An 18115-nucleotide genomic window follows, 5' to 3' on the forward strand; every position below is an offset into this window, starting at 1 on the left:
TATGTGTGTCTGTCACAATTCGACTACTTTGTAATCTTTAAGATGCCTGACCTCGAGAAATTGCCTTCTATTGTTTCCATGAATCACAACTATCTCCATCTTTTTTTTTATTTGATCGGATCAAGATATAAAGTAGCAATATACTGTGTTTGGGATTATACTCTGTATGAAACTGCTGTTGTCACCTCAGATTTATTACTAAAAGCTTTGTACTTAAGAGCAGGACATAAACACGATATGTTTTTAAGAAGATTTCTGATTATATTGTCAACGTTGTTATCCTAAGATAAAAATCAGCAAAATCAGATATCTCTTTAACACTGTCTTTTATTTTATATACTCTAGTTTTATATGGTCAGGCTCATAAGTTTTTTTCCTCGAGCTATTTCTTTATAAATTTCTGTGGTTATGTTATTATTTCTGCCTAGTACATACTAATTCCTTAACTAGAGTTAAACTATCGAGCTTAATGAAATTACTCTACAGGCTTTTATTGAAAAGTAAAAGTAAAATTTTACAGCTCTATGTTAATGCCTTCATCAAAATAATCTAAGTTATTGTAAGCTGTTACAAACAATTTATGTACAACAGTAAAAATTACGCCCAATTCATACTTGACAGTATGATGTTTGCGGACACAATGTTTTATGAGGAGAGGTTAGAAGTGGGATACGGAAATTACGGTTGTTCTATCCGGTGCATAGTACCATATCCAAATGCATAACATGCGCCAGTTACCATTTGTGAGTATTTTGGCCTGGGACACAAATCCAAATGGGGAAACATTATCAGAGTGGGCAACTTGGAAAAACCCCGGTAAATCTAAAATAATTGACTAAACATCAAGGCTGAACGAATATATCCACTTAACCAGAGAATAATGGGCGCCAATGTTGTAACATAAATCACAAGGTTTTATTATATTTCTTAGCTATATATTAAAATCTTATAAGAACAAATCTGATAGCCTTCACTAGTGAAACATTAAAATTTAATGTATGTGTGTATTAAAGATTATAAAATAAATCTGATAATTTGATCTAGTGAAACATAAGATTGTATTAAAAAAGAAAGATTAAAATCACGGTGAATCTGATAATCGTTAGTGGAACATGATTCCACTATAAATCAAAAGATATATTAACATATATATTAACATATAGATATATATATATTAAGCTCATAAAGTAAATATGATATTCATTTCTAATAAAGCCTTTGTTTTCATGAAACTGATGTGATCAGCTCAGATTTCGTAGTAGAAACTCTAGACGAAATTAAAAAGATATCAACACGATATGTTTTTGAAAGATCTTATTCTTGCCAGTCATATGACATTTTTGAGCTTTATATCTTATGAGGAGAGGAGAAGGCTAGAAATGTTGGTTCGGATCAGTGATAATTTTGCAATACTTTTAGCAAAAGCAACTGTTTAAGCAAAGTTGTGCTTAAGATGAGTGATTAAAAGCAAATAGATTAATTAAGAATTCCCTGCTGTCAAGCTTTTTGTGCCTCTTATAGCACATTTCTTTCTCTACTTCTTCAATACAATTAAGAACAGTAAATATATAACTTTTATGTTATAAAATTTTACCGGAAAGTAAGGAATATTATGGAGCAAAATCCGGTCTTAAATTCAATTGGTTATCCTAATAAAAAGGCATGACAAAGAAGAATATATCAAGGTAGAGATGTTGAAAGAAAGAACAGAAAATACAGTCATTCTACCCGGTGGACAATACCATATATAAAAACTAGGCACTAAATTGACCAGACTTATTAGGACCCAGCTTGGAAAATATGCCCAGAGAGCTAGTCAAAAAACTAATCATGGTTTGGGAGAGTTGGTTGCTTGACCCCAGAACGTGTAACTAGCTGACCTTATCCGGAGAAAAATGGGCACCACACTGTGCTATATTAAAGTAATTCTACGTAAAGAATATCATAGTTTTGTGGCTATTGCTAGAAAATAAACATAAAATAGCACTTCAAGGTTAGCATAGATACACAAGAACAAGTACTTTTATAAAAGCAAATTATGCCTTAGTAGGTTTGTCAGCTGGCCAATGCTTTACTCTGTTTTCTTTTACATATTTTTCTATTTTAAAAGAAGTGCTTTATAGCGAATTCAGAAAAAATATTCTTTGAGATTCTTTTATACCATAGTTGCATACTCATAAATGTATTCTTACCTTTAATAAATATTTCCATATATGTTGAGAAGCTGCTCCTGCATGGTGTACGGTTTGGGGTGGTATAAAAGTGCATTTTCAGTATATGTGTGACCGATTTAATTAATGATTGGTGCCACTATGAAGATACGATTTTATTTTATGTAGTAAAAAGTGCGGAACTACCTTAGATTAAAGATATGATATCTATCCGGTTTTACGGATGTTACCTTGTATAAAACAGAATATTATTATTTTAGTATCTTACAGTAATAAATAATTAATTAATTTTACAGTGGAAAATATTTTATCATTCTCACAACTGTAATATATATATATATATATATATCTGTGATTTGTTTTATATTCCTAAGTATTGTTACCAGATAATCCAATATAGACAATATAGCGTACATGGGTATAGACTACATCGTTTTTACCTGGATACTTTTATAACAAAACTTTGATGTAAGCTTTATGCATCCCATATAGAGTTAATAGAGAAGTTATAATAAAGAGCATTAGTTGTGGTAGGTGGGTATGTAAAAAAGGAAAGTCTAAAGGTACCTATTATCCGGTTTAGGAGTGTGGCGCGATGATTGATAGCCAATCACAACGCTGTAGAACTTGTTGCTTGCACCGAATATACATTTTGACGCACATGTATCTCTTTGAGAAACTAGACAAACCTTTAGAAGTTTTTTTATGAAACAAAGTATAGATGCTAAAATAGCTACTTAGAATCAACAAAAATGCCATTAATTTATATTAACAGTTTATTCATAGAAAAAAAAACAAAGAGTACCCAAATTATTTTGCTCAAAACCAGTGATATGTATAAATATTATGAATATGCAAGTTTTTATTATCCTTATTAGCATTGTTTTTCAAAAACAAACAGACGGATATATGTAATGGTCTTTTTGGGATTGGGTAACAACTTATGTATTTGATTAAACAGACAACTACAGGCAACTAAATATACTGTTTATGATGTTATACAATTTATAGAAACAATTATAGCTTGATATTTTCTAAGATGAAACTCTTAAGTTTGCCCATGTAATGCAGCCCAGAACATTATTACGCTACACCCACAAGTATCTCCCGAGAATATTGCTATAGTAGGGGTTTTGCCTAGTAATAAATTGTTATACATATTCTTTCTTTGCAGTAAAACTCTTTTAGAAATAGTTATAGTTTCTAAAAGACATTGATATAAGTGATAAAGGAACATTGAATTGTTTTTAAAAAGATGCTCACATTCTAGAGATGAAACCATCTTCTTTAAATAATAATACTAATTCAATAATATTGTTTGAGACAATCTTATGAATATTTGCATATTCAGCATTATCATTAGCTATACCTTTAATACATCCCCACCGAAAAATTTAACACAAAGAAAAAGAAAGAATTCTATTAAAATATAGCGGTTGTAAGGAAGAGTATTTGCAGACTCCTATAAAAATACGTACATTTTAAAAATATGCTCTAGTAGATTTTCTTAGCTAAAATACACCTTCTCTGGTGTTATGAAAAATATAATATTCATTAAAACCTTTCTGTATGCAAGATACTAGCATAATTGCTAGGTCATTGCCTAATTAGATTTAAGCATTCATTTATACTAGACTCCAGAATATACTATTTTCCTTCAATACATTTATATAACTTCTGCATAATAGATATACAAACAGAGAAATATATAAAAAAAAGACATAAATTTTGATGCTATATCATGTTTATCATATACGATTATAGCTTAAAACTTTTAGTATTATTCTCAATAGTAGAGCTAATGCAAGAAAAAAAAAAGAAAAAAAAAACCAAGTGGAAAATACCTATCAACATATAACTAGATATTTAAATAATGTATTCAACGCAGCTTGTGGATACAATGAGCTTTTTATTGGAAGAGATAGTTAAATTAAGGCTTTACAAGCAGTGGATACTTATACATGCGCTCACAACAGAATTATGCATCTGAATATTGCTCTATCTAAGAGATATATTCTATTTATATGCTACAAATTATAGAGTATGTATATATTCCGTGTATAACCCAAAACAAAAATACAAAATACATGGTTTTTAACAGTTAAAGTATGTGGTTATATGTAATTTAATTGACGTGGTCCCGACAAAAAATAGTATTAGGGATAACAATACCTATTTCAAAAACACGATGTGAATTATAGAAGGAACATGCGGTTTATTATATGTATATGTATGTATGTTTTTTTTTTTTTTTGCAAAAAAAATAGGTCAAAGAGCATTACGTCTAATAGCAATAATCTGTATTTCCCAACCACCAAACCAAGGCATGTTCCATAGTCGATGTGCCAAGGTGGAGCCATAATTGGATGTGTAAGAACCGCCTGAAAAGTATTCTGTGTCCAAGGGTGTTTGATCGGATGATCTTACAACTGGTTGGAGCATCAGAAGAGCCAGTACAATAGCGAGACAAATGCACATTGTGAGAATCAATAACACCTTCTTGACAGATCCAGGCGTTACATCAACAGAAGATAGAGATAACATCTGTATTCTCTCGATGACTCTCTCTTGAGGACTTGGAGTTCTCTCTTGCGCAATTCCCAGATAACCAGATCTGGGATCATGTAATTCACCTGTACGCATACTGTGCTCTCCAGAGTGGACAGTTTCTCTGGTGGTACTTGTCGTTGCCGGGGAGCTTGTCCGAAATGTGAACGGCATGTGTGCACAGAATCCCTTCTCAAACCCATTAATAAATCTGAGTAATTACATGCACATATACCCACACACACACACACATATCCATTTACTTAAAGAGAGAATGCTTTTAAAAGCAAACTTACATTAACTCCAGCTGAAACACCACCAAATGCTGCGGCAACTACACTTCCGCCTACATAGTGTGCCATAGTAAGATCCTTTACTTCACCTGGATCCACAAGATCTTCACTCGAATCTCTAGTAGGGCTGTCATGCAAACCATCCATATCATTGTCTGCGCTGTTTTGACCACCACATCCCAAGTCCTCAATTCCGCTCTCGTGGGATTTGTTGTTACATTTTACTTTAATGTCTGACCCAAGCGTTATTTCCCGTCCGTTAACTAGTATTGTGCCATCCCATTTGTCACTCTCCTCACCGAGCACTGCAGCAACCGTCAATTGGGGGCCTTTCTTTTGCAGATACTCCTCCTTAACAGGCTCGAGGGTTAATACAAAGTTGTAATCTAGCTCTGCCAATTCTTGTACAGTTGGAAGTAATCCTGCTATTTGCATTTTAACAACCAGGGAGTGCTTTTTTGGTATCTTTTTGCCTTCATTCGCAATCAAATGAGATGGCTCAGGGGCAAGCTCAGATACATGGATTGTTAGTCGATCAGATATATACAAAGGATCATGTTTTGCAGACACACGATTTAAGTGACAAATGATCTCATAACCTTTGGGAAACTTTTGAAGATCCAACACTATGTATGCAAATACTAGTTTAGTATCTGTATGTTTGCGATGGTATAGTGTTGAGTCGGATAAGCTTATTGAACTTGATGAGGTACTTTCGTGGACTTTCTTTTGACCACCAGGAGATATTAATCCAAGTCCAACAACTGAACTATGCCTTTCCATATTCGATTGACTTGGCCTACGATTATCATAAGGGCCAAAGAATGATGACACAGAAAGAGAAGGGGTTGCTGTTGTTGTTGTTGTTGTTGTTGCCTTGCCTGTCTTCTCAGATAAAAGCAACCGTTTTCCGATGCATAGATTACACGATACATTCAGACGACGTGCAGACTCATCAAAAGCAGACTCAATTTTAGTCCATTGCATTTTACTTTGTTCAAGTATAGGATCTAAAGTTTCCACAAGTATATTATTCTCAAATTCAAGCATACTGGATGGCTGAACAAGAAAAGGAGGCGGGCCTTTTTTCTTGAGATATGTCTCGACTGTCTGTATCTGCTTACAGAGTCCAGAGGCCAAGAAATTGCTTATGTAAGAAGGTATAGGAGGGCCAAGGTCCATTGATACCACATAAGTGACGCGAACTGAAGGTATGGGATGGTTTGTTGCGGTCGTATAAGGGTCTATCGGCTCAAGAATCCAGCCAGCTACGAAAATGCGGCCTCTTGGATATTTAGCTTTCTTGAATACTGGGAACTTGACAAGAGAGGTCTCAACATGCAAGATGCGTTTAGAAGAAGGATTTGTAATAGAATTGAGGCTCTCACTGGCTGTACAGGTGCTTAGATACAATTCACGCGATCTATAAATGATGTTTTCGTTAATGCGTTATTATCTTTCTTATGTATATATGTGTATATATATATAACCATCAAGCTTACTTGAAAGGGAATACTGATTTCACAACTTGATAAACGACGTTGCATCCTTGTTTGACACGTTGTACTATCTCGGTCGATTCCACAGACTCGTCAAACAATCGGCGCACGTTTCCTGAATCTGTCACCACAGAGGTAACCTCTTCTAGCGAAAAGTCTTCAATGACCTTGGAAGCCTTGTAAATCATAAATGGGTCATAAACCTTGAGCTCGGCTTTTAACCGTGAGATTTCATCCGGCGAACCATCTTCTAATTCTCCCACAACAGCATGTAATCCTTTTGAATTCTGTCCCACTTTTTCACCCGACTTTTTCATAATTTTCAATCCATTCTTGTCTCCAATAACGGTCCATCCAAACTCTTGGTCACCTATTTGTTTTAACAGCTGCATTGCTGCATTAGACTGAACTACCGGAGCTTCTCCAAGGGTTGCAAGAGCACTTTCTGGCGTCTCTTCTTTTCCTTCTTCTGGTTCCCGGCGAGTTACTTGAGCAGTTTCCTCTTTAACGAGTGGCAGTTTGTCTGAATATGTTGGTTGATCGTCTACATCATCAACATCTTCCAATTGATCAAGTACAACGTCTTGCTCTTGTACCTCAAGAAGTGATCCATTAACTGTCAATCCTGGCTCATCTTGAGGTTTGATAATAATCAAGATTTTGCCACGCTGCGGAATTATGAACTCCTCTTCGTGCTCAACTTCCAGCCAGACACCAGACGGATCACTCCAGCGCTTTATCGCTTTTGTGCTCGAAGGCGGAGGGTCAATGACAATTCGGTACTGACCATTAGCCCACTTACGATGGTCTAATCTAATAACTGCTAGAGTATTTTCGGACACGGTGTCTGATGGAAGAGACGAGCGAGAATACTCGGCTCTCCATGTGGTCTTCTCATGGTCATAATGAACCATTAGTCGCTTGCCACACATCAGATTTTCAAGGTTGGGAGGTGCACCAAACTCCTCAAGAAAGAAACGAGCCTTTTGGTTGAGAATAGGGCTTTGGAGTGATGTTTGGACCAGCCATGGTGGTACCCAGCCTTGCTGTGTAGATTGTTGAACATATTTGACACTGACGGTCGAAGATGAAAGACGCTCAAGTCTCCATCCAACAAGATCAACCGATGCTCTTGTGACCCCTCGTTTTTCTTTTGGAAGTGGGTGGTGGTTGTATGAATCGTTGGGATAAGAAGTTGCACACAGATCAATACGCCCCGGAGAGACGTACTGTGCGTAAAGTGAGATATAATCTAAGGCACTGTTGTATGTATGTATGTATGTATAGATAGATATATAGACAAATAGGCATCTTAATTTTTAAAAAAAAATCGATTGATTAATTATCGAATCTTACCTTTGTGCCCAGTTTCCTTTAACCTTTGTATGCCACAAAGAACATGTAGGTGAGACTCCGTAGAGAAAGACACAATCTTCTAATGTGTTGTTCCCTGTAGTATCATACTGTATAAGACAACAATATTACATCAAGTCTACAAATGTCTTACATATTTTCTGCGCTCCTACACACTCAATAACAGCTTTTATGTCCCATATACTGCAGTTTTGCCAAGTCGACTGACTGAGAAATACACCAGTCGAGTTTTCCGGAAGCTCTAAGTGTTTGATGGTAATGCTTTCGTTGATATCTGCTGGCTCTTTGATTGTCTTCCATCTAGTATCTTCTAAAAGTGTATCAAGCAGTGCATTTGCTTTTAAAATAGCAGGTGGATCTGTAGTGGGCACGTGTGGAGTACATGGAAATACATCCGGTAAAACTATCCTTGGCTTGGGATCACTGCGCATCAAAGAGAAGAAGAAAAAGGAAAAGGAAAACATACATAAAAGCGAAATAGATGTATTTAGGCACACATACTAACAAATACATAGACGTTCATAGACATCCTACTTACAGTGATTCTGCAAAAACAGTTTCTTCATGTTCATGTTCATGTTCATACTCAGGATCTAGCTCAGGCTCTAGCTCAGGCTCTGGCTCTGGCTCTGACTCCGGTTCAGGTTCAGAAGACACTTGTATTTCTACCGGAACTGGCCTGACTTCCTCCATGCCATCCACAAATACGTCTTGCTCTGACTCGTCTTCAGATTCAGATTCAGTTTCACTACTGGCACTATTACTATCTGATACACATGATTGGGAGTTACATGTGCGTATTGGCCAGACATTTCCGTTTAACAAAAACTGCTCAGAGCCAGTTTCTTCAATCTCGGCAAGTTCAAGAGTGACTCTAATGCCATGATCATCTTCATCCTGTAAATCAATAGGGGTCTCATCTGTTTGGTCCATTAAATAATCTGAGAGTTGCGGTGGGTGTGTTATGCTTATCCAGTAGCGATTCTTGTGTGGATGCTTCAAGTAACGTACACACACATGTGCGTATCTGTCAGATAGATCACGACAGGTGGGTTTATTGGAATCTATCCACTCAACCTTGACAGTTAAATTCAATCCATGGCCTTTAAACCACCTCTCTCTTTCAATTGCAATTTCTAGGCATGCTGTGTTTCCATGATTTTCTAGCGTGTCTCTTTCCCAAGAAGATTCTGTAGTGTTTGCTTGCCAAGACGATGGATGCGGTGCTACGTTAGAGGCGAGTTGGCAAGTATGTCTGTCTGGTGAATAAGCGAGGGGATGAGTCCCAAATGCTTTTGTACGAGAAAACATGAGTGAAGATGACATGAATTTGTTATTGTGCGGTAAGGAAGCCAAAGGTAAAGACGTGGATCTCTCAGCCAGATGAGAATTCCATTGAGAGTGTTTGTGGGAACGTATGGTGATACTACCGACTGAGGCTGAGAGATCTTCGTCAGGCTGTGTTTGATAAGTCAATTTCCAGATGTGGCTGCTTGGGTCGTAGTGATTGCTCTCCAGGATAACACTATTCATGTATTGGATATGTGGAGGAGGCCCATGTTTGTCAAGTGTAATCAGAGGAGAGGTAATTAGGGATAAAAGATATTTCTCGAGAGAGTAAGTGGAAGCTGCTTTGTTGTTCAGTTCATAGTAGAGTGTTACCCGGCTGCCTACAAAAGGGTGAGATGGCTCCAGTTGTACCATGTATCCCATCATTAAACAGGAGCTCGTAGATCCTTTGGGTAGTCCAAATAAAGAAGGATCCGGAGTAGGGGCTGCTATAAACTTTATAGTGTTTTTCTTCTTTATCGACTTTTCGATCCACACTTGGTCAGTGAGCTTTCCGCTAGAATACTGTATCAATATTTCTGTTCCAATACAACGGCTCTCTCACTTGCCTCTGGTCTTTGTACTTTGTGTGAGCAATAACTGTGTGCGGCTCGGGTCTTCTGAGAACACTATGACTCTCTACCTGCTGATCCCCTATCACACAGTCTCAAACCATTGATCTCATCTGAATAGTTCGTGTGCCAAGCACTTACAGAGTGAACGAAGGCCTGGTGTATCAAATACGCTTCTCCAGTCATCCAAAGACCAGCTCCTGTCTTTCTTTGGACACTCAAGTACAACTTTGTAGGTGTCCGTTCCAATGTCAGACTCGGAAGGAATCTTTTTGTACAATTGGATCGTGGAGGCTCTTGGTAGATCTTCATGCTTAATCTTTATCCAACTTTCGCTTTTTGAATTTATTACAGCATGATAGCGCTTTAGTGCTGTGTCAAGAGTTTTTGCGTAATTGCTCTCCAGTAATTGTTGAACATTACTACACAAATCGAACATTTCCCATCACAGGTCAAACAAAACTTCCATGTCTTTTATTCTACTTTTATTATATTTATTATAGTTATTATTATTATTATTATGACAATCTTTGCCTACGTTGTAAACATTCCCGGAATGTATTGTTATAGGTTGATGTCCAAAAAGATTAAGCAAGACGTAATGACAAATGGACTGCTCTCTTTGTTTGTGCTTCAATAAACTATCCAAAGAAAGTAATCTTGTGGAAGCACTTGAAAAAGGAAAAGGAAAAAAAAATCGGCGCTTAACGGATGTTTGTCAAATGATTATATTTCAAGCATATTTATTAATATTTCGCAAACTCTATTATATGTAATTTACGCAAATGTAGCTGTAAAGCTTCTAATATTATGTTTCACCATATTTTTGAGTTTATTTAATAAACTGAAACATGTAAAACTATAAAAGTGTTTTCATTTTCTTTAGCCTTTAACATGGTTTAACAAGAGGGCTGCATGAAAACAATAGTACTGTATCAGAGCTACTGTTGGTCTTGCATTAATACTGTGTGAGACTGTGGGCGTGTGAATATTGTGCCTAGTCAAAATAATAGTAGTTAAATATACAAACTAGTATAACTGTTGATACTTGTCATTGGTTTTTGAAGCAATCAGTGACCACCTAATACAAGTAAAATGCTCAATAAGATGGCACAAATAAGCAAAAAATAAAAAGAAAGAAAAAAACCTTTGGTGACAATTATTCATTTCACCAAGAACTGCGGTAACTATTTTAGCTTTATATAGCGAAGCACCATGAGTCCCTACACTCACAGGATATTACTTATTATTATAACAATAGTGATGACATGGGCATATTTATTTTTCTAGGCTGTTTAATTTTGGAATCCTTAATATAGGATATATAAATATCTGGTACTAAGTATGCTTTCCATGTATGAAGTGTATGGTAGAGCTTAAATACTTTATAATATACAGCTGAACAATATACCGTCTTGAAACCCATTCAAATGAATGGTTTTGTTGTGAGCGCATGTATAAGTATCCACTGCTTGTAAAGCCTTAATTTAACTATCTCTTCCAATAAAAAGCTCATTGTATCCACAAGCTGCGTTGAATACATTATTTAAATATCTAGTTATATGTTGATAGGTATTTTCCACTTGGTTTTTTTTTTTCTTTTTTTTTCTTGCATTAGCTCTACTATTGAGAATAATACTAAAAGTTTTAAGCTATAATCGTATATGATAAACATGATATAGCATCAAAATTTATGTCTTTTTTTTATATATTTCTCTGTTTGTATATCTATTATGCAGAAGTTATATAAATGTATTGAAGGAAAATAGTATATTCTGGAGTCTAGTATAAATGAATGCTTAAATCTAATTAGGCAATGACCTAGCAATTATGCTAGTATCTTGCATACAGAAAGGTTTTAATGAATATTATATTTTTCATAACACCAGAGAAGGTGTATTTTAGCTAAGAAAATCTACTAGAGCATATTTTTAAAATGTACGTATTTTTATAGGAGTCTGCAAATACTCTTCCTTACAACCGCTATATTTTAATAGAATTCTTTCTTTTTCTTTGTGTTAAATTTTTCGGTGGGGATGTATTAAAGGTATAGCTAATGATAATGCTGAATATGCAAATATTCATAAGATTGTCTCAAACAATATTATTGAATTAGTATTATTATTTAAAGAAGATGGTTTCATCTCTAGAATGTGAGCATCTTTTTAAAAACAATTCAATGTTCCTTTATCACTTATATCAATGTCTTTTAGAAACTATAACTATTTCTAAAAGAGTTTTACTGCAAAGAAAGAATATGTATAACAATTTATTACTAGGCAAAACCCCTACTATAGCAATATTCTCGGGAGATACTTGTGGGTGTAGCGTAATAATGTTCTGGGCTGCATTACATGGGCAAACTTAAGAGTTTCATCTTAGAAAATATCAAGCTATAATTGTTTCTATAAATTGTATAACATCATAAACAGTATATTTAGTTGCCTGTAGTTGTCTGTTTAATCAAATACATAAGTTGTTACCCAATCCCAAAAAGACCATTACATATATCCGTCTGTTTGTTTTTGAAAAACAATGCTAATAAGGATAATAAAAACTTGCATATTCATAATATTTATACATATCACTGGTTTTGAGCAAAATAATTTGGGTACTCTTTGTTTTTTTTTCTATGAATAAACTGTTAATATAAATTAATGGCATTTTTGTTGATTCTAAGTAGCTATTTTAGCATCTATACTTTGTTTCATAAAAAAACTTCTAAAGGTTTGTCTAGTTTCTCAAAGAGATACATGTGCGTCAAAATGTATATTCGGTGCAAGCAACAAGTTCTACAGCGTTGTGATTGGCTATCAATCATCGCGCCACACTCCTAAACCGGATAATAGGTACCTTTAGACTTTCCTTTTTTACATACCCACCTACCACAACTAATGCTCTTTATTATAACTTCTCTATTAACTCTATATGGGATGCATAAAGCTTACATCAAAGTTTTGTTATAAAAGTATCCAGGTAAAAACGATGTAGTCTATACCCATGTACGCTATATTGTCTATATTGGATTATCTGGTAACAATACTTAGGAATATAAAACAAATCACAGATATATATATATATATATATATTACAGTTGTGAGAATGATAAAATATTTTCCACTGTAAAATTAATTAATTATTTATTACTGTAAGATACTAAAATAATAATATTCTGTTTTATACAAGGTAACATCCGTAAAACCGGATAGATATCATATCTTTAATCTAAGGTAGTTCCGCACTTTTTACTACATAAAATAAAATCGTATCTTCATAGTGGCACCAATCATTAATTAAATCGGTCACACATATACTGAAAATGCACTTTTATACCACCCCAAACCGTACACCATGCAGGAGCAGCTTCTCAACATATATGGAAATATTTATTAAAGGTAAGAATACATTTATGAGTATGCAACTATGGTATAAAAGAATCTCAAAGAATATTTTTTCTGAATTCGCTATAAAGCACTTCTTTTAAAATAGAAAAATATGTAAAAGAAAACAGAGTAAAGCATTGGCCAGCTGACAAACCTACTAAGGCATAATTTGCTTTTATAAAAGTACTTGTTCTTGTGTATCTATGCTAACCTTGAAGTGCTATTTTATGTTTATTTTCTAGCAATAGCCACAAAACTATGATATTCTTTACGTAGAATTACTTTAATATAGCACAGTGTGGTGCCCATTTTTCTCCGGATAAGGTCAGCTAGTTACACGTTCTGGAGCCAAGCAGCCAACTCTCTCAAATCATGGCTAGTTTTTAGACTGGCTCTCTGGTCATATTTCCCAATACTGAGCCCTAATACTTGTGGCCAATTTTGTGTCTAGTTTTTATATATGGTACTGTCCACCGGGTAGAATAACTGTATTTTATGTCCTTCCTTTCAACATCTCCACCTTGATATATTCTTCTTTGTCATGCTTTTTTTCTTAGTATACCCATTCGAATTTAAGACCGGATTTTGTTCCATTATGTTCCTTGCGTTCCGGTACAGCTTTATATCAAAACACAATATAAAATGAAATCTATATAATTACTGTTCTTAACCGTATTAAATAAGTAAAGAAAGAAAGGTGCTATAAAAGGCACAAAACGCTTGACAGCAGGGAATTTTCCATTAATCTATTTGCTTTTAATCACTCATCTTAAGCACAATTTTGCTTAAACAGTTGCTTTTGCTAAAAGTATTGCAAGATTATCACTGATCTGAAACAGCATGTCTAGTCTTCTCCTCTCCTCATAAAATATAAGACTCATAAATGTCATATGATTGGAAAAAATAAGATCTCCCAAAAACATATCGTGTTGATCTCTTTTTAATTTCAAGTCTAGAGTTTCTACTACGAAATCTGAGCTGATCACATCAGCTTCATGAAAACAAAGGCTTTATTAGAGACAATTGTCAGATTTACTTTGTGAATATAATAGTTATATATATTATGAAAGCATGTTCCACTAACAATGATCAGATTTACCATGATTTTAATATATATTTATAATAAAATCTCATGTTCCACGAGATAAAATTATCAGATTTATTCTATAACTTTTAGTACATAGACAATAAAATCTAATGTTTCACCAGTGAAGATTATCAGATTTATTTTTATAGGTTTTTAATATATGGCTAAAAAAATATAACAAAAACCTTATGATTTATGTTACAAAAGTGGCACCCATTATTCTCCGGTTAAGTATATACATTCGTGCAGCCTTGTAGTTTAGTCAATTCTCTCAGATTTACCGGGGTTTTTCTAAGTTACCCCTCTGATCATGTTTCCCCATTTAGATATGTGTCCCAGACCAAAGTACTCACATATGGTGACTGGCGCATGTCATGTACTTGAATATGGTACTATGCACCGGATGTAATAACCGTCATTTCCGTGCCTCCCCTTCTAACCTCTCCTCATAAAATATTATATCCGCAAACATCATACTTGACAGTATGAATTGGGCGTAATTTTTACTGTTTTACATAAATTGTTTGTAACAGCTTACAATAACTTGGATTATTTTGATGAAGGCATTAACATAGAGCTGTAAAATTTTACTTTTACTTTTCAATAAAATTCTGTAGAGTAACTGTATTAAGCTCGATAGTTTAACTCTGGTTATATTATTATTTCTGCCTAGTACATATTAATTCCTTAACTACAGAAATTTATAAAGAAATAGCTCGAGGAAAAAAACTTATGAGCCTGACCATATAAAACTAGAGTATATAAAATAAAAGACAGTGTTAAAGAGATATCTGATTTTGCTGATTTTTATCTTAGGATAACAACGTTGACAATATAATCAGAAATCTTCTTAAAAACATATCGTGTTTATGTCCTGCTCTTAAGTACAAAGCTTTTAGTAATAAATCTGAGGTGACAACAGCAGTTTCATACAGAGTATAATCCCAAACACAGTATATTGCTACTTTATATCTTGATCCGATCAAATAAAAAAAAAGATGGAGATAGTTGTGATTCATGGAAACAATAGAAGGCAATTTCTCGAGGTCAGGCATCTTAAAGATTACAAAGTAGTCGAATTGTGACAGACACACATAATTTGCTTTTGCTGATTGGCTTAGGCACAAAAAGCTCAAAAAAAGTGAGTTCAGTATTAACCCTCTGGTTATTGGGTATATGCATTCATAGTAGACACATTTACTATAAATACTGAGTGTATTGCACTTGGTTTTCTTCATTCATCTCTTTAACTATCTCAATACCACAATGCAGTCAACCAAATCAAGCTGCCTTTTGGCACTCTTATTTCTTGCATTAATAAATCTTGCCCAAGCACAACGTATGTAATTTTTAATATTCTGTTAATATCAGTATCATAACAGCCTTTGTTTATATGCCAATTAATTTAAAACAAAAAAATGAACTAATCAAAACTACCTCAAATCTCATACTATAGAATTAACGGCAGTTGTATGTAATTCCTTACCTACCGAAACTTACAATCTTCCACTACGCATTGGAAGTATATTCCTCATTTTAGTCACAAGTGGACTTGGTAAGTCAATTTTTTGGTAGTATACAATTTATTTAATTATATTTCTAATATATCTGGTTCTGTTAGGCGTATTCACTCCAATTGTTCTCTTCCGTGTCCTTCCATACAAAGCTGGTGGATTCCGCGAACATTTTCTCAATATTGGAAAGTTCTGTGAGTATAAATGTATACGAGTGCTAAATGAACCAAAAATACTTATCATATACTATGTATAAGTTGGTACAGGAGTAATCTCGGGTACCGCTTTTATCCACATGTTGCCTGAAGCATTTGGTCACTTCAGTAGTCCATGTCTCAGTGCTGGATGGAAAACATATCCAGGTTATGCAGGCGTGTTTTGTATGGTTGCTTCTTTTGGCCTTCAACTTATCGAACTTTGTGCCATCTCTAATATGGAGGCTATGGCCAAGAGACGTGCTCTTGCCGCACAAACTGAAGAAGAGCAAGCCGGCATTGACGAGCGTACCGATACCAAGACTGTATCCGCTATTAAGAAAGAAGATGCAAGCCCACATGAACACCACCACGACGGTTTCTCTACTGACGGACATATTCACAGTGCTGGGTTCCTTGAAAACGATGAAAAGATGATGCGAAATATGGGTACATTTATCCTTGAGCTGGGTATCTTGGTACACTCTATTATCATTGGTATTACTGTTGGCACAACCGGAAACCATGGATTTATTACTCTCCTGATCGCACTAGTATTCCATCAGGTAAGAAAGAATAATGTGTATTGGAAGAAGCATAAAAGCCCATTTACTAATTCACGCCTTCTAGTTCTTTGAGGGTGTTGCACTTGGAACTCGTATCAATGAACTTGAATTTAAGGGATGGATAAAACCAACTATTATGGGAGCCTTCTTCCTCATCATAACCCCATTTGGTATGGCCATCGGCGTTGGTGTCCATAGTGCTTTCCCCGCAAATTCTAGCTCTTTTATCCTCGCTCAAGCTATCCTCGACTCTCTTTCTGCTGGTATTCTTCTTTATAGCGCCTTTATCTCTCTCATGAGCCTTGAAATCAATCAGAACGTTGCATTCCGCAGATCGACTACCATGAACAAAGTCATTTCATTTGGATCCATGTACGCCGGCGCTGCATTGATGTCCGTCTTGGGTACATGGATTTAAGTGTAAATCAATTAAAGAGATACATTTCTTTTCGAAAATTTGTTTATTATTTGTATCCCATATTTTCATATTTGACTATTAATTAATCCACTTTGCCATGTAAAACGTATTTTGCTTTTATCTATCTATTAAAATATATCTATAAACCAATCCATATCCACGCATATCTTAAAAGCGATCACAAATATAGTGCCAATGTTAACCAATTTCATTCGGCAAGAAAAAACGCAAAATGTTTACAAGCTCAGGCCTTCTCTTGCATTAAGGAACATATAAAAAAAAAAGATCTTAAAACTCTATAAAAGATAACCCAAGCATTTGTATTGATATTAAGGATTCCAAAATTAAACAGCCTAGAAAAATAAATATGCCCATGTCATCACTATTGTTATAATAAGTAATATCCTGTGAGTGTAGGGACTCATGGTGCTTCGCTATATAAAGCTAAAATAGTTACCGCAGTTCTTGGTGAAATGAATAATTGTCACCAAAGGTTTTTTTCTTTCTTTTTATTTTTTGCTTATTTGTGCCATCTTATTGAGCATTTTACTTGTATTAGGTGGTCACTGATTGCTTCAAAAACCAATGACAAGTATCAACAGTTATACTAGTTTGTATATTTAACTACTATTATTTTGACTAGGCACAATATTCACACGCCCACAGTCTCACACAGTATTAATGCAAGACCAACAGTAGCTCTGATACAGTACTATTGTTTTCATGCAGCCCTCTTGTTAAACCATGTTAAAGGCTAAAGAAAATGAAAACACTTTTATAGTTTTACATGTTTCAGTTTATTAAATAAACTCAAAAATATGGTGAAACATAATATTAGAAGCTTTACAGCTACATTTGCGTAAATTACATATAATAGAGTTTGCGAAATATTAATAAATATGCTTGAAATATAATCATTTGACAAACATCCGTTAAGCGCCGATTTTTTTTTCCTTTTCCTTTTTCAAGTGCTTCCACAAGATTACTTTCTTTGGATAGTTTATTGAAGCACAAACAAAGAGAGCAGTCCATTTGTCATTACGTCTTGCTTAATCTTTTTGGACATCAACCTATAACAATACATTCCGGGAATGTTTACAACGTAGGCAAAGATTGTCATAATAATAATAATAATAACTATAATAAATATAATAAAAGTAGAATAAAA

The 18115-nt window shown here is 34.6% G+C and overlaps 5 protein-coding genes across 5 annotated transcripts; 3 read left to right on the forward strand and 2 right to left on the reverse strand.

The window, feature by feature from the left end:
- Positions 1-42: 42 nt before the first annotated feature.
- PHYBLDRAFT_60752 (hypothetical protein) lies at positions 43-1360 on the forward strand (the record flags this gene model as incomplete). The annotated part of the gene is made up of 5 exons (XM_018440690.1): positions 43-266; positions 592-657; positions 954-996; positions 1180-1187; positions 1216-1360. 5 exons carry the CDS (start codon positions 43-45, stop codon positions 1358-1360), a joined length of 486 nt encoding a protein of 161 aa, XP_018295664.1.
- Positions 1361-4428: 3068 nt separating this feature from the next.
- Positions 4429-5135, reverse strand: PHYBLDRAFT_157808 (hypothetical protein). The gene is made up of 2 exons (XM_018433685.1): positions 5015-5135; positions 4429-4907 (listed from the first exon to the last, which is right to left on the reverse strand). Exons 1-2 carry the CDS (start codon positions 5078-5080, stop codon positions 4440-4442), a joined length of 534 nt encoding a protein of 177 aa, XP_018295665.1. The 5' UTR covers positions 5081-5135; the 3' UTR covers positions 4429-4439.
- Positions 5136-12042: 6907 nt separating this feature from the next.
- On the forward strand, positions 12043-13619 carry PHYBLDRAFT_164527 (hypothetical protein; the record flags this gene model as incomplete). The annotated part of the gene is made up of 7 exons (XM_018435024.1): positions 12043-12114; positions 12513-12634; positions 12729-12761; positions 12880-12907; positions 13063-13180; positions 13275-13297; positions 13461-13619. The coding sequence occupies 7 exons, from the start codon at positions 12043-12045 to the stop codon at positions 13617-13619; spliced, it is 555 nt and encodes a 184-aa protein (XP_018295666.1).
- A 334-nt stretch (positions 13620-13953) lies between these two features.
- PHYBLDRAFT_164528 (hypothetical protein) lies at positions 13954-15310 on the reverse strand (the record flags this gene model as incomplete). The annotated part of the gene is made up of 4 exons (XM_018435025.1): positions 13954-14176; positions 14375-14419; positions 14696-14761; positions 15087-15310. 4 exons carry the CDS (start codon positions 15308-15310, stop codon positions 13954-13956), a joined length of 558 nt encoding a protein of 185 aa, XP_018295667.1.
- Positions 15311-15521: 211 nt separating this feature from the next.
- PHYBLDRAFT_164529 (hypothetical protein) lies at positions 15522-16947 on the forward strand (the record flags this gene model as incomplete). The annotated part of the gene is made up of 5 exons (XM_018435026.1): positions 15522-15594; positions 15712-15810; positions 15877-15963; positions 16027-16529; positions 16594-16947. The coding sequence occupies 5 exons, from the start codon at positions 15522-15524 to the stop codon at positions 16945-16947; spliced, it is 1116 nt and encodes a 371-aa protein (XP_018295668.1).
- Between the last annotated feature and the right edge of the window lie 1168 nt (positions 16948-18115).

This window comes from Phycomyces blakesleeanus, assembly GCF_001638985.1.
Source record: "Phycomyces blakesleeanus NRRL 1555(-) unplaced genomic scaffold PHYBLscaffold_4, whole genome shotgun sequence".
NCBI lineage: Eukaryota > Fungi > Mucoromycota > Mucoromycetes > Mucorales > Phycomycetaceae > Phycomyces > Phycomyces blakesleeanus.